The sequence below is a fragment of the Kwoniella newhampshirensis genome, chromosome 6 (assembly GCF_039105145.1).
Source record: "Kwoniella newhampshirensis strain CBS 13917 chromosome 6, whole genome shotgun sequence".
In the NCBI taxonomy this organism is placed as follows: domain Eukaryota; kingdom Fungi; phylum Basidiomycota; class Tremellomycetes; order Tremellales; family Cryptococcaceae; genus Kwoniella; species Kwoniella newhampshirensis.
Genome location: NC_089960.1, coordinates 24,627 through 39,569, shown reverse-complemented (window position 1 = coordinate 39,569; position 14,943 = coordinate 24,627). Strand labels below are relative to the sequence as shown.

Below are 14,943 nucleotides of genomic sequence, written 5' to 3'. Positions count from 1 at the left end.
GTAAGAACAGAGCAACGTTCTATCGAGTTGTTGATTGCTCAACGCCGTGTGCTCGGTTGATCGATATTCTACTGACCTTGTCCTCGATCACACCGACCTGAAAACAGTGACTAACCACTTCTCAGACTGTCCATATGATATGCATCTTACAAAAATCTATTCTTACATCCTGTTCACCTGCGAGACCTTTACCCTAGACCTACTTCCCCTCCCTCCTCTCCTCCTCCATCTCTTTCAGCTCATCCTCCAACCCCATGGCTTCATCCGGATCCTCCATATCTTCATTCTGCCTCTCCAACAGCGGCTTGATGAGCCTGTTAAAGTATGGATGTTCTTTCGGTGCCGGATTGGCGGCTTGGACTTGGGCAAAGTACGATTCGTAGACAGATCCGTCCCATTTACCGAGAGGAGAGTTGATGATATGATCACTGAGGGCGAACGAGTCGACGAGGGGGACTGGAAGAATGCCAAGCAAGTCAGTTGCATTGTTCTCCTCATCACGGGAAAGCACCATAGGAGACTCACTTGCAACTCCTCTGACTTCGGCACAGAGCTTGTCGACATTATCTTGCACTTTGTCGATCTGCTGGGCAGTGAAGTAGCCATCTATAGCTTGAGGTCAGTTCGTGTCCTCTTTCCCACCTCCCCATCCACTTACACTTCAAGAAGTATCCTTGCTGCTCTTCGATCTGCCACAGACCATACAATCTCGCCACAGTCTTCAACAGCTTCGTCTCCTCGCTATCGTCCATCTCATCTACCGCCTCTCTAAACAGTCTAAAGATGTATCCGACAGTATGCACCTTGGCTGCGATGAATCTTGATTGCGAACAGATCTCCATCGCTTGGTCTTTGCTCCTGCCAGCTTTGAGATGCGAAACATACTCCTCTGCTGCCTTCTTGATCACGTTTGCGGCGACACATTGCCATGCTCGTTGAATATCGGATAAGCTGAGCGAGGAGTCGGATTTGGCGGTGAGTATGGAAGAGTCATTGAGGTATGCGACACCGGGTGCGAGTTTCTTGCCCTTGATCGCGCCACCCCAAGCACCAACGAGCGATCGACCCGCCTGTAAACTCAGAATGGTGTTGTCGCCTTCCCATGTGCTGTAGTAGGGACCATCAGCTGTTGAATCGCCCAACCGATGAAAGGGCCAACTCACCATTGAACCGCGAAGTCGGCATACATGAGCGGGAAGTTTGAGTAACTGTACAATTTGTCAGTATTATACAGTCCCCCAAAAAAAAAGCACAAGCTCACGCTGAATACCCATGACCACCACAAGACTGCCTGCACTTGTCAATTGTGTCAAGACATGCCCAGGTGCAGAACGCCTTCAGACCAGCGGAAGTGGCGTGTGTCTCCTTTAACTTGTCAAGAATGTCATTGAGGTTAGGCTGTGACAAGATGTCAGCACTGTGGTCCAAGTAGAGATAAAGGTCACTAACATCATTAGGCTCCATAGTGTCCAGTGCTTGAGTCATTTGCTCGTACATCACCTGCAGGCGCAGCCCAGTGAAACCCATCGCCACGGCTTGAGCGACGAGAGGCTGAGGGAAAACGTCAGCGGACATAACGAGCTGGATAGCCGTAAGGTACACACCATCAATCGACGTTGGTGAATGGGATAATCAAGCAGCTGCGTCTCGACCTCATTCTTCCCACTGCTGAACTGTCGTCTCACAGCAGCATATCGCACCGCGACGGTCAAAGCCTAGGTTGGAAGGTAAGCTATATCACCTTGTCATCAATAAAAGAATGCTCTCACCTTCTTCGCCGAATTGCTCGAATCGGCCACCATGGAGGTTCGACCTCCGAGCAAAGCACCATAAGTGAGTTGAGCCAGGGGCTAAGTCAAGGCTCAGCAAGAGCTATCGAAGACCCAAGGGCGGGCACTCACAGGCTCAGTCACCACACCATCTCTTGACACTTGGGTGTGCTTCATGAGCATATGAGCTCGAGGTACTCTAACGTATGTGAACTGAATATAACCGTTGTCGATCCCGTCTCGGCCCATTTTCTTTCCGATGTCACCGATAGTGACTCCTGATAAGAGCTGGAACGTCCTGTTAAAACCCTACCGTCAGCAAGTCGATCGCGTTTGATCATCAGCCTTGACTGACTTTGTATCTCTCAGCTGCGTTACAAAAGTCTTCACACCATGCTTCTTCCCGTCCACGATCAACTGCGCAAAGACAGCAGCATGTGTTGCTGTGCTGGCCGCTCCTCCAATCCACCACTTGGTCGCACCAAGATGGGGAGTATGGATGACGAATGTGTCAGATTCACGGTCGAAGGTAGCGGTGGTCTCCAGCCCCGCGACATTGGATCCGTGGGCAAGTTCCGTCATGGCAAAACAGCCGATGACACCGTTGAGACCGAGGACACCCTTGTCGATCCAGTAGCCTGCGAGAGAGCGGATCAGTACCGCCTCAGACGAAAGGCAGTTATCGATACATAGATAGAACGGTGAACCAAGTTGAAATGCCTCGGACTCACTGAGCTGATTCGGCGTTGCGCCACTCCTCAACGCTCCCAAGAAAAGCCCATAGGCCACCCCAAACCTCGTCCAGAAAGAAGGGTCGGCAATACCAATAAGCTACGAGGCGGTCAGATACTGACCCCAGACAATACGAGACATGAAGGCTTGAGACTCACCTGCATTCTCAGAGAGAAAGTCTCTAGCGATTCATTGGTCACAAAATACACCATGGAAGCGAACTTTTCCATCGTCCGTTCTCGCAATTCGTCCTTGGACAGATCGTGGATGTCGGAGAGCTTGAATGCGGGGTGGCGGGCGATCTGAAAGTGCACGGAAGAGTCAGCTCGGCGCGTTTCGAAGCGATTGCTGGAGAGCAGAATGCCCTTCTTCCTTGGCAGATCGCGCCGCGTTGCACGGTCACTTGGATTGACAACAACATCGTGACCACCAGTCGAAAAAGCCGTAGGGATATAATATCGGGTAAAAGAGCCAACTCACCTCCGCCATGAACTTCTCCTTGAGTACCAACGCTTTCTCAGACCCATGCATCGCTATCGACAGTTTTCGGACATTGAAAGGGGGGTTTGCGCGTTCCTATCATCACAGGCCAGCCATCAGCACGAATTGAGAATGACGTTGAGGTGAGAGATGAGGGGCAGGATCGAGAACAGGTTCCAGAGACAGAACGCTGCGGGGACATGTAACCTGGGTGGAGCAGCGACTGTGAGATGACGGAGAGGATAGTAGACATACCATCGCCAAGGTCTCCATCTATCACCCAAAGCACAGATGTCAGCGACAACTCGATCGACCCAAGGCGACGACATGGAGTCGACAATCGACACTCACAGTGGTGGGTTTCGGTCTAGGGAACGCCATCGTGTCTAGTTGAGCTGAGAGTATGTCTAGGGTCGTCTGTCTGTTCGTCTAGTATGTCACTGCACTGACAAGTATGAGAGGCAACGATGCTGAGATGGCGAAGAGAGAGAGAGAGAGAGAGAGAGAGAGAGAGAGAGAGAGAGGAATAGAATGATGTGGAGATGCATTTGAGATTTGTTTTAAAGTTGAGGTTGTTATGTCCCCGGTAAACTCTACAACCCCATAACCGATCCATCGCTCATATTTCATTTTGGATTGATCCCGTCCATCAACCTCATTCTCCAAGCCATTCGTCGACCCATGCTTTGACTAGTACTTCGTGTGACTCTACATCGATCGCAGGATATCGTTGACCATGGAACAAGTATGCATATCAATCCCCCAGTATATACAGGCAGCTATCACGCAGATTCGCTGGTCTACTTCGCTATTGAGGTCACTCAACATACTCTTCATCTTCCTCTCCTTCCGCATCTTCGTCCTCGCCTTCTGCGTCTTCATCTTCACCTTCCGCATCTTCGTCCTCACCATACTCATCTTGCACTGATCCAGGAGACACATGAAGGTCCTGATGAGATTGCAGCTGACCTTGATCCACTGCCTCGATTTGTCGATGGACTCGCTCTCCGCCCCTCTCCTCTATCTCTTCTATCTCTTCTTCCTCCTCTTCCGGGGCGATGACTACTGTCATCCTTCCTCGTTTCGGCTTGCTGAGCGAGGCCTCTCTGCCTCGCAGAGGTTCCGCTCCACTGAGCCCACTTTCATTCAGCGAGATGGCTCCACCCAATGACTTGACTCCTAAATCTCCTCCTCCAGCCACTCCGTCTTGGTGACGATGGCCATGACCGTTGACTCCACCGTTAATCATCGAGCTCAATCCCTGAACATCTCTCATACTCCTCCGCGCGGGCGATCCATTGGCACGGACAAGCGAAGAGTCACCACTCCTTAATCTCTTCACGGGGGAATCCATCTCTTCGCTCCTTCTCTTCCTCAGACTCCTCTGCGGACTGGCCGAAAGTTCAGCAAGCAAAGCCAAAGTCGCATGATCTTCGCCTGCCGCAATCTTCTCCAGATCATTTTTATCCTGGTCTATATCCATCGTTTCCCCACCCAACAAGTCTGTTGTGGCTGGTGTTGTCAACTCTTGGCTCGTTTCCGGTGTAGTACTTTCGATCCCAGCGGCTTGAAGCGTCGCTCTCGCCATGGTGTCAGAGGGCATGGTAGGGTTCCTTGTCACTAGAAAAGGGTGATATTTCAGTCGTTCAGGTCGCAGTTTGAGATGTCCCTTATCCGCATGTTTCTGTAAGACCGCTTCAATGTATTGCCGATCGACCACGATCTCGTACTTCGAGGGAAGCTTGACCTCCGCTTCAGAAGAATCCTTATCCGCTGATTCGGCTTTGCGTCGATGGACAGACGAACGACCCGTTCCGCCTCCCCTTGAGCCTCTACCTCTGCCTCTCCACCGACCTCCACGAGACGGAGTGTCGCGCGGAGGAGAGTCCAGCACATTGATCATACTTTCGTCCTCGAGAACAGAGTAGATGTCTTCGAGCGTGATAGAAGTGGCGAGGGAGATGTCTGCAAAGCACGGATATGAATGTCAGCTGGAACATTCTCAGAAAGAAAGCTTAGCTCAGATCTCACCATCCATAGTAACATCAGCAGGAGCGCTTCGAAGATAGCTGAACACTGCCAAACGCCAGTATCCCTTATACGTGACGGCACCTAGCCCAGAGAGAGGTTTCTCTGGCGATCCTACTCGACCTTCTTTCTTTGACAGCAGGTAGCCTATTGAGAGTGATCAGCACACGCTAATGAGGACCTCTGCTGCAAGTTTCGGATGACGAAAGGCTCACTGAAATCGATCAAAAGCTGTCCCCATCCTTTTCTCTGTCTGACGGGCAATGTCATGATACAGCTGACATTGTTGTCGATACTCCTTTTCTCTTTCGAGAAGTATCCAACGAAACGAGCGCCAAGATCGTCCACTTCGGTCATCACGTAGAATAGGAAAGGTTCGACGTCGTAGTAGAGTGTTTTATGGTCAAGAAACATCTTGGCGAGGAGACACAGATTTTGACAGTAGATCTAGCGATGCGGGACGTTCAGCGAGAATTCGTGTGCGTGGGAAGACGTTCGCAAGCGCATGAAGCACCCAGCTCACTTTATTCTTTCGTCCATCCACCTCGAAAACCGAGACCGAGCCATCGCGATATATCTCATCTCCTGGCGGATGTCTCACCTTGCATTTGAGCTGCCACAGGCAAATGATCAGCACAAGATGCTGCCAAAACAAGATTCGTGGCATGAGGGACTCACCCGATGCCTATTTGCGACGAAGCCACTCTTCATATACTTCAGACAGAATTCGCACAACCACAACCTTCCATCTGGGACATGTGCATATTCCTCCGGATAAGGGGCAGAGTACCATGTATCGATGTCGTACGGACCGAACCGGATTGTCTTGATCTTTTCGGGCTTGGATGAGGCGGAAGTGGAAGTGTGATGGGAAGAGTGGTGGTGATGCGGCGTGTGAGATGGTCCAGGAGTAGTTGGGAAAGGATAACCTGGCGAGTCGACGACGGATTGCTGCAGAAGTCGATCTCGAAGTGGTCGCGATGCAGATCCACCATTCATAGGTGTAGCCCTTCCCGGTGTTGGTGTTGACATGATTCCGTGGCCCAAAGGTGATGGAGCTGGTGAAGCAGCAAGGGATACTTGTGGATCCCAAGTAGGTGGAGGTGGTCCGCCCAGTTTAGCTTCCGCTGCTTTCCTGCTCTTCTCAAATGCCTCCTTATCAATCTCCGTGATAGTAGTTTTACTCATATCCGCATCGACTCCCGTGATGACCCCTCCGTACGGGATCTTTTCCTCCTCGTTCTCCGATTCCAATTCTTGTCTTCTCGACCCGCTTGGTACCCGCAACCGAACAATCACCGGTGGACCACCATCTTCAGACTCGGCTCTACCTCTTCCCTTCCCCTTCGCACTCTTGGGCATTTTGACCTTTACTCGAGGGTCATCAAAGACACCGCTTTCATCGTATGAGATCGCCGACGTCGTTCGTCCTGTCCCTGTCTTCCTGCCTCGCGCTGTAGGTGTTGGTAATTCGACACCTTTTCCTTTGCCTTTACGGGAAGATGTATTGAGGATGACCGGGGCAGAGTGTGAGGCTGATGGGAAGGAGGTGCGTGCGATTACTGCAACGCATTTTGGACAATGCCATGCACCTGTAAACGACAGATGGTCAGCGTGGAAGAGTACAAAGCCACGAGACACATGCCTTTGGGTGGCTTAGCCAAAGGACTGTAGATTGGCAAGATCAGCTAATGGCATCTGTAGGCGAAATGAGACTACCCACGGGTTCAGACAATAACTATGCCATCCCCTATCACAGGTATCGCAGAACATCAAGCGTGACTGAGGCAAAGGATCGTGAGATCAGCAGCTGTCATCAATCGATAGTGAAGATACACTCACGTCATCCCCTTTGACATGACACTGTTCGCACGTCTTACACTCGATACAGTTCCAATCGTACGTCAAGACTTTCGCTCGAAGCCTAGGTGTCCACATATTCAGACAAGTTGGATGTCCACTTCTCCCGCATTTCGAACAGCTGACCATCCTCTCCTTCTCTCCCGCCTTATTTCTCTCGTCCGTGCCCGCACAAAAGCTACAGAGTTCTTCTCGAGCGACGATCATTCGACCATTTGGTTGTGTAGTAGTGGGAGTCTGAAAGGCGTGATCCGTCGAACGTCCGCTGACCTTTCCTTTCCCTTTCCCTTTCCCTTTGAATTTGGTTGCTGAAGATGATGATGGGAATCCATTGGTTGATGGAGAAGGGAGGTATCCTGCGTACACTTGATTCTTCAGTGAATCTTTGAAAGGTCTCCCTCTTTTCTTCGGGAAAGTGGGGACCGGCGTGAAAGAGGAGGTGGAAGTGGAGTCGAGACGATCATGCAGATGTGAGGATGCTCGAGGTAGTTTGGTCGGCAAAGAAGGGTACGAGCGGGAGGAAGATGGAGTCGCTGACAGTCGCGGTTGATGATAAGGGTATTGTGATGTATCAATCTGTACATGAAACGATGCAAAATCTCATGAGCCACTGCACACAACTCTGTAGCCTCCATCACACGAGGAGCGAGGAAAGAGAGACCAATAGCTCACCTCTCCGACAGGAATAGAATCTAATTCATCCTCATCCTCATCTACCAGCTCCCCTTCAGCATCTTCCATATCGTCCAGTTCTCCTGCTTCATGCAGAAGCTCCGGGTCGATAGGTATATCCACCGGGACAAGAGGGACATTGACGATCGGTGTCGGCGACATGATCCGAGACTGTCTTTTGGATGGTGTGACCGTACTACTGTTACGCGATGCGCCTGAACGTGGACGCGACGATAGAGCGCGTGTCCTGGTAGGTGTCCTCATGTCGCGAGGATGTGCCAGAGGAGTCGCAACCCGCACTGCATGAGGTTGACGAGGAGGTGAGGTGGTGTTGATGGAAGATCATGCATATGAGCGTGGGTCACTCATCACTGGTCACCGTTCACCGTCGATGCAAGTCATTATCATAACAACGCGGGTGAGAGTCCAAGGTGGGGAGTTGATAAGCACTGACCAAAGAGAATCGCCACGTCACGTCATTCATTCTCGAGCTGCCTTTTCCACCAACACCCCATCCATCTCTGTCTCTCTCGTGGTTCCTCTTTCCTAATCACCACTCGAATTACCACTCGCATCATCGCTCTCTTCCTCAAAAAGACATCCAGTCAGCCTCCGCTCGTCTGCTCGCCGACCCCAACATCCGACGAGCATCACCTTTGCCTCTTCTTTCAAAATGTCAGTACGAAAATCACCCCCTCCCACTGGCCCTGGTCTGGCGTTGGCCAAACGCGCCAGAGTCGACAATGACGATGATATGGAGGACGGTGGGAACGTGACGACCATGACCGTGGCGAGCTCGGGAGAGGGACAGAGGAAGAATGCATTGATAAGAAGCGTTAAGAGGACGAGTGGGCTAGAAGCGCCTATCGTGTCGTTATCTGGGGCGCACGGGGTGGGTTCATGTTCCCTGTTTCCTCTGCAGGTGACCATTCAGTTGATCATTGGCGATACGTGCGAAAGGAAGGATCTCACACTGTGCCAGAAGCTGGGCTGATGCTTTCGTTACATCAATAGGGCGAGATCACAGCTTGCAAGTTTGACCCATCAGGACAAACATTGGCAGCTTGTTCAGTCGATCGTAGCATATGTACATCTCTTCCTTCACTCATGGTCGATCATAGCTTACACTCCTGCCAGCTTTATGGAAGACATATCCTCCTCATGACAACTATGGTATCCTGCCCAATGTTCACAAAATGGCTATCCTTGATATTGCCTACTCCTTAGATTCTGAAGCTCTTTATTCTGTAAGTACGGTCATTGCCAGAGACAGGTACTATCGCTAAACAGGAGCGCAACATAGGGAGGAGCAGATGGTACCCTTGTCGCGACAGACCTCCGAACCGGTGAACGAATCGCTCGATACGCTGCTCATCACGGACCCTTAAACTCCATCGCCGTCACCATTTCAGGAGGAAGAGAACTCGTCTTGACAGGCGGAGACGATGGGATAGCCAGAGTTTGGGACTTTGCACTGGATAGCAAAGATCCCGTGGCGGAGTTTGACGATGAGAGAGATTGTCCAGTGACAGCGGTTGAGTGGAGTGCAGATGGAAATCAATGTTTTGTTGGTGGTGTCGATAACGAAGTGAAGGTGAGTCGCAGTTGGACCTCGCAAACTATACATTGCGATTGTTCAATGGATACTCTTGCTGATGTGTAGGGCGTAGGTGTGGGACTTGCGAACGTCTGAGATCCTCTATACACTCCGTGGTCATACCGATACCATCGCCTCACTCTCTCTTTCCCCTAATGGACACTTCCTCGCCACCTACTCACTCGATTCTGCTCTGATAATCTACGATGTCCGACCGTTCTCTTCCGACCCCATGCGAGTCTATCGGTCTTTGACAGGTGCTCCATCAGGATTCGAGAGCACACTGATAAGATGTGCGTGGACGAAGCACGATAACGGAGCGAGAATAGCTGCGGGAGGCGGGGACAGGACGGTGACTGTGTGGGAGGTGGATAGCGGAAAGGTTTTGTATAAATTGCCAGGACACAAGGGTTCAGTCACAGGGGTCGATTTCCATCCGAGGTGGGTGAATGAGTTCGATCGACGAGGCGAAAGCTGACGTCGATTGGTCGTTACTGCAGGGAACCAATTATCCTCACCGGCTCAAAAGACACAAACATGCTGCTGGGCGAGCTTGACGCTCAAGACTTTTCATAATAGAAGTGAAGAAGAGCCCAGAGGGAACGCATGCATGATCATTACGAAGGAATATTCGGCGAAGGAGGACAATCACTCGGGATGGTTGCGCCTTCCAGTGACTGACTCGAGCCTGATAAACGCCCAGACCTTAGTGCTGTACACTATCGCTGAGACTTGTCTGCCATATATGTCCCGCTTGACGTACTCAAGAGCTCTGACAAAGAGATTCGTCTCTTGGGTGATCCGATCGTCAGACTGGCTGATCATGTTTCTGCCAAAACCTGCTGCCGCCGAGATGGCTATGAGTTGCACGTTTCACACTGAGCGTCTGTCCGAGATAAGTCCTCACCTCACCTCACACCGTCATCTGCGACCCGTAAGCCCCATACCCAATGCATGTGCGTCATACTCATCTATGCGGATCCCAATGTGTCGAGCCCATGAGCAGGAAGCTCTCGTAAGGTACTGATCTGCCTTCTAGAGACGGTTGAAAGTTCTGTACCGACGCGTAGGCTCTCAGAGCATAGCGGTAGTAGCATTCGCTGCACGTGAGAAATGGCATTAGCGGGAGATTCACGTCAATGTACAGTGTTGTGACTAGAACAGTGAAGGTGCCAAAACGGATGAAGGCTTGAGTGATAACGGGAGATTGGGCGACAGCGAAGATGGAAGATACACTCACTTGGCCGCGGGACTGATCCAGCCCTCTCTCATATTCCTCCAACTGTTATCCGCTATCCTCTCGACTTTCTCCCTATTCTTCGGATCCAGGAGACTCTCCATCGCCGGCGCGAGATTCTCTTCTAACGGCAATGGCACTTGCACAAAGTTCTGTTTCGGATCTCCGTCTTTCCCAATTAGGAGATGATGGTAGTGCTGGATGTATTTCAGAGGATGAGCGACGATGACCGATCGACATTGCTGAAGATACCTACAGCGAGAGAGACGCGTTTCGTCAGTTTCCACCGTCATACATTTCACTCTTCACTGTAAATGACAAGAGAAGGAAAACTCACTTCAACCTGCCGCTATACGCCCATCCTTCCACATGAGCCAAGAATTGATATTGACAATGTTGCGCTGGCGTTCTCAGATCCCCATTGTTCTTCTGCTTCTCCTCTTCGTCCTGATTCACAGCTCCCCAGTTCAACTCCCTCACATCTGACCAAGGCTGATCTCTGCTCCCGCGTAACAGATCCTACGCATCATCATCAGGTCAAGCTCAAGCGGGAAATGCACCAAGCCCGCGAAGAAGCACCACGACTCACTTGCCTGACTTCCACCATCGGCGCACCACGCCAGAAAAGCTTCTGCGTCTTGTTGTCCCAGCTTGTCGAGACGACTTGCATTTCGTTGTCCAATTTCAATCCGAGATCCTCCTCGTATGCCAAGGTCTTCTGTCTTACTTCGGTGTACGCGCCTACTCCCGGTTCTGGCCAAGAGAAGAATCCAAAGTCTGTCAGGGAGCACGAGCACATCAGCCCGAACCGAGAAAGCTTCTTGACCACCACAGAATTGACGTTCCACTCACCCGGCATCAACCATATCTCTTCTTGCTCTTCTTCACGATCAAGAGCGAAGTGCGGGTATTTGCCATTGCCCGCGTCAGACGTTTGTATCACAAAGCTGTACGACGTGGGTCAGCGATGATCCCCCGCCTCCTGTGTTTACATAGCCTGGCTCACTCTATATCAGGTAATGGTTCTGGACTGGTCAAGACTGTCCGGTAGACCGCCGCGATGGCAGCTTGTGTTCTCGTATTGATTCCTCCTCTGAACGCTTTGACAAAGAGCTATCCTGGCTTTGTCAGCACGGCGTCATAACTCCCGTGTCACACGCGATCACTGACCTTGTTGTTCAAGATGACCAATCTAGCATTCCCATTATCGTTCTCTGCCTCGTCCACCATCTCCTTCGTGATCCCCCCCTTGCTCTTGTACAACTTCTTCGCCCTATCCGCCTCCAGATACAGATCAGGATACCGATCTAAACATTCCTCCTGCGTCAATTGTCTGTTCGCCGATTGTCTCCATGCGTCCGAATCGGGATGACTCGAGGTCATATACACCCCATCGTCCGGAGTGGGGAGAAGGGGTAGCGAGAATGTCGTTCCGGGATGGAAATGGGCGAGAGCTATTATCGATGTGACGAGTAGTATGGCTGCAAGATATATCTGAGTCGTTCTCGTGGGCATTTTACCATGCCCTATCTCTTCTCAACTCGAGCAAGATAACAGCGAAAGAAGGTTGATCCGTACGACTTTGAAACACGCCGAATGTGATTTGCAAACGTCCGAACTATTTTGTATCGTGCCACAGATATCCACTGATCGATAACTATAGCATTAGCACGTTCCATTAGACTCGTCATTCGGCTCATCGTAATCGCAGCAGTGACTATGCATTGAATCCGAAGCGAGCGAATCTCGCAGCGGTAATGGCCCATTAGAGAAAAGAATACAAAGACACGAGAACTCAGGGGTAACCGAACATGCCATTCTCCCTGATCAACACAAAACGTCATATGTCCAGGGTCGGGAAACGGAGTCGGTGATGAAATGTCCCTCTAAATATAAACATACTCTCTCGGTACGCCTATCATAATCACTGGAATTGGTACTTGTGTTGCAAAGGGACCCTGGAGTCCCACTGGTTTGTCCGCCCCGTCTGGAATTCACCGCAGACTTGACCCGCTGGGCTATGATGCAACTTTTCTTGACAGTGCGTTTGGAATTCCCCCCCTTGGAATGAGTATGGTTTGGGGATCTGCAGTGCGCTTTTTGTGAATTTTGAGCTAGAACAATAACGGGTTGATCGTTTATGAGCTGGGCGATGCAGCGTTTGGCCGTCCCAATACAAAAAACGCGAACGAACAAATACAGAGCAACAAAGTTTGGGAACCGACTTTTTTCATCTTGTTCTTTTTCGTTTCATCCCATCAAACTGAAACAACATGATTCAACAGCCTGCCGCACTCGAGATCGACTCGTTCCCGTCAACCCCTCGGGACACTTCACGGTCATCGACGGAATCACAGACTTCCGAAGATGTTGAGAGCGAGAACGCTGTCGAAGAGGAGATTGAAACGTTGGTGATCGGCGCTGGACCAGTCAGTGTTTTCTACCTGTTTATTCTCAACGCGTCAAGCTGGCGTGGATTGCTGACCACATCTCGTAGACTGGGCTAGGCGCCGCTACACGACTGGATCAACTGGATCGACCGTTCATCATCGTCGATGCATCGTCCACACCGGGTGGTCTCGCAAGTACAGATATCACAGACGAAGGATTCTACTTTGATGTGGGAGGTCACGTCATCTTTTCGTAAGTACGACGATCAAACAAAAAGGATTCCAAGAGGTGAAAAGGAAAATCGGCTGATCAGACATTTGTTGGGATCTCATCTCATCTCATTGATTCCGTCTTGGCAGTCATTATGCTTATTTCGACGACGCCATCGACCGTGCGTTGCCAGGTGAAGACGACTGGAAGGTGCATCAACGTGTCAGTTATGTCAGGAGTGCAGGTCAATGGGTCACGTGTGAGTCACTAGCTAGCATCGTGACGATGCAAAGGCTGAACCCTTCACACACTCAGACCCATACCAGAGCAACGTCGGTCAGTTGCCCCTCGACCTACGCGTCAAATGTATCGACGGGATGCTCGCCGCCGCGGAAGAGAGAGCTCGGACACCAGATGTCAAACCTGTCACTTTCGACGAGTGGATCCTCAGGAATGTGGGTCAAGGTATAGCAGATGCCTTCATGAGACCGTACAATTTCAAGGTATGGGGTGTACCTACGTCTATGGTGAGTGCGAGCTGCTTCAAGATGGTCTGCTCCACGCCTTCCTTCTCCACATCTTCTGTTTCCATCACCTTTGTCTATCTTGTCCCATAGATGGTCAGTCCTGAGACACATTGATGTTGATCCATACACGCCCACAGATGCAATGCAAATGGCTCGGAGAACGTGTCGCTGCACCCAACGTCCGGACTGCCGTCCGCAACGCCTTGACGCAGCAAGCGGCGCCCAACTGGGGACCCAACGCTACATTTCGCTTCCCTACGCGCAATGGTACCGGTGGTATATGGACGGCCGTCGCCTCGAAGCTGCCCCAGAAGCAATTCAGACTAGGTGGATCGGGGACTGTCGAGAGGATCGATGCGGAGAACAAGACAGCCGTGTTTGCAGACGGAAGGAAGATCAAGTATCAGCATCTGGTGACTTCCATGGCGGTCGATGGATTCTTGGAGAGATTAGATGGAGGTTCAAAGGGAAGCGGAGCAGTGGAGAAGATGAGACAGGCAGCAAAGACGGGTTTGGTCTACTCCAACACAATTATCATCGGTATTGGAATCCGAGGTGAGAGACCAGAACGCATCGGAGACAAGTGTGAGTGGAGTGTCCAGCCCAGTTGCGCCAGCCTTGTCCTGACATCTGACTTCTATATACAGGCTGGCTCTACTTCCCCGAGGACGACGCACCTTTCTATCGAGCCACCATTTTCTCCAACTACTCTCCATACAACGCTCCTTCTGCCGACAAAAAGCTACCCACTCTCCAAAAGGCCGACCCTTCGTTACCGTACGATTCCGAAGCGAAGGAAGGTCCTTACTGGAGTTTGATGATGGAAGTCTGCCAATCAGATCATAAACCCGTCGATCTTGAGAACCTGATGAAGGAGACTATCAAGGGAGCTGTGGCGACGGAACTGATGTTGCCGGATGACGAGATTGTTTCCATGTACGAGAGGCGATTTGACCACGGATAGTGAGTGACTGCACGGAGGCAGCAGAGAGGAAACCGCTGACGCATGTTTGTCAGCCCCACACCGACACTTGGACGTGACGCCGCGGTGGATCAAATTCTGCCCGTCTTGAAGGCCACCTTTGGTATCCACTCAAGAGGAAGATTTGGAAGTTGGCGATACGAGGCGGGTAACCAAGATCATTCGGTGAGTCTTCCGATCCGCTGACACATCTCAAAATGCCACCGTAGAGATGACATCGCGTTGACCCACTTCTGCTGCACAGTTCATGCTCGGTGTCGAAGCGGTTGACAACGCGCTGTTCGGTACTCCTGAGATGACGCTCTTCGAGACTGACTGGGTGAACGGACGAAGGAACACGGAGCGACGATTGAAGTGAGCGCGACGCAAAATGTAGCAACTGTCCTTCTTTTTCCACTGTACAATAGAGATACACGCATGAAGGTCGACAAAACGCATGACACACGGATACCTCATAG

The 14,943-nt window shown here is 51.1% G+C and overlaps 5 protein-coding genes across 5 annotated transcripts; 2 read left to right on the top strand and 3 right to left on the bottom strand.

Annotated features, from left to right (window-relative positions):
* Positions 1 to 199: 199 nt before the first annotated feature.
* IAR55_003216 (uncharacterized protein) lies at positions 200 to 3,362 on the bottom strand (the record flags this gene model as incomplete). The annotated part of the gene is made up of 15 exons (XM_066946324.1): positions 200 to 456; positions 526 to 606; positions 659 to 1,107; positions 1,164 to 1,208; positions 1,262 to 1,398; positions 1,450 to 1,551; positions 1,605 to 1,715; positions 1,770 to 1,850; positions 1,902 to 2,067; positions 2,125 to 2,407; positions 2,501 to 2,600; positions 2,660 to 2,803; positions 2,982 to 3,077; positions 3,237 to 3,254; positions 3,333 to 3,362. 15 exons carry the CDS (start codon positions 3,360 to 3,362, stop codon positions 200 to 202), a joined length of 2,100 nt encoding a protein of 699 aa, XP_066802716.1.
* Positions 3,363 to 3,798: 436 nt separating this feature from the next.
* IAR55_003215 (uncharacterized protein) lies at positions 3,799 to 7,805 on the bottom strand (the record flags this gene model as incomplete). Its single annotated transcript, XM_066946323.1, has 9 exons — positions 3,799 to 4,946; positions 5,013 to 5,156; positions 5,225 to 5,456; positions 5,533 to 5,622; positions 5,688 to 6,601; positions 6,655 to 6,677; positions 6,733 to 6,791; positions 6,852 to 7,445; positions 7,542 to 7,805. 9 exons carry the CDS (start codon positions 7,803 to 7,805, stop codon positions 3,799 to 3,801), a joined length of 3,468 nt encoding a protein of 1,155 aa, XP_066802715.1.
* Positions 7,806 to 8,214: 409 nt separating this feature from the next.
* IAR55_003214 (uncharacterized protein) lies at positions 8,215 to 9,714 on the top strand (the record flags this gene model as incomplete). Its single annotated transcript, XM_066946322.1, has 6 exons — positions 8,215 to 8,433; positions 8,556 to 8,628; positions 8,679 to 8,788; positions 8,845 to 9,135; positions 9,212 to 9,579; positions 9,639 to 9,714. The coding sequence occupies 6 exons, from the start codon at positions 8,215 to 8,217 to the stop codon at positions 9,712 to 9,714; spliced, it is 1,137 nt and encodes a 378-aa protein (XP_066802714.1).
* Positions 9,715 to 10,105: 391 nt separating this feature from the next.
* On the bottom strand, positions 10,106 to 11,890 carry IAR55_003213 (uncharacterized protein; the record flags this gene model as incomplete). Its single annotated transcript, XM_066946321.1, has 7 exons — positions 10,106 to 10,238; positions 10,379 to 10,627; positions 10,713 to 10,894; positions 10,965 to 11,152; positions 11,228 to 11,322; positions 11,382 to 11,488; positions 11,546 to 11,890. The coding sequence occupies 7 exons, from the start codon at positions 11,888 to 11,890 to the stop codon at positions 10,106 to 10,108; spliced, it is 1,299 nt and encodes a 432-aa protein (XP_066802713.1).
* A 758-nt stretch (positions 11,891 to 12,648) lies between these two features.
* IAR55_003212 (uncharacterized protein) lies at positions 12,649 to 14,843 on the top strand (the record flags this gene model as incomplete). Its single annotated transcript, XM_066946320.1, has 8 exons — positions 12,649 to 12,804; positions 12,873 to 13,018; positions 13,126 to 13,235; positions 13,292 to 13,503; positions 13,641 to 14,088; positions 14,151 to 14,466; positions 14,521 to 14,650; positions 14,730 to 14,843. The coding sequence occupies 8 exons, from the start codon at positions 12,649 to 12,651 to the stop codon at positions 14,841 to 14,843; spliced, it is 1,632 nt and encodes a 543-aa protein (XP_066802712.1).
* Positions 14,844 to 14,943: the final 100 nt, after the last annotated feature.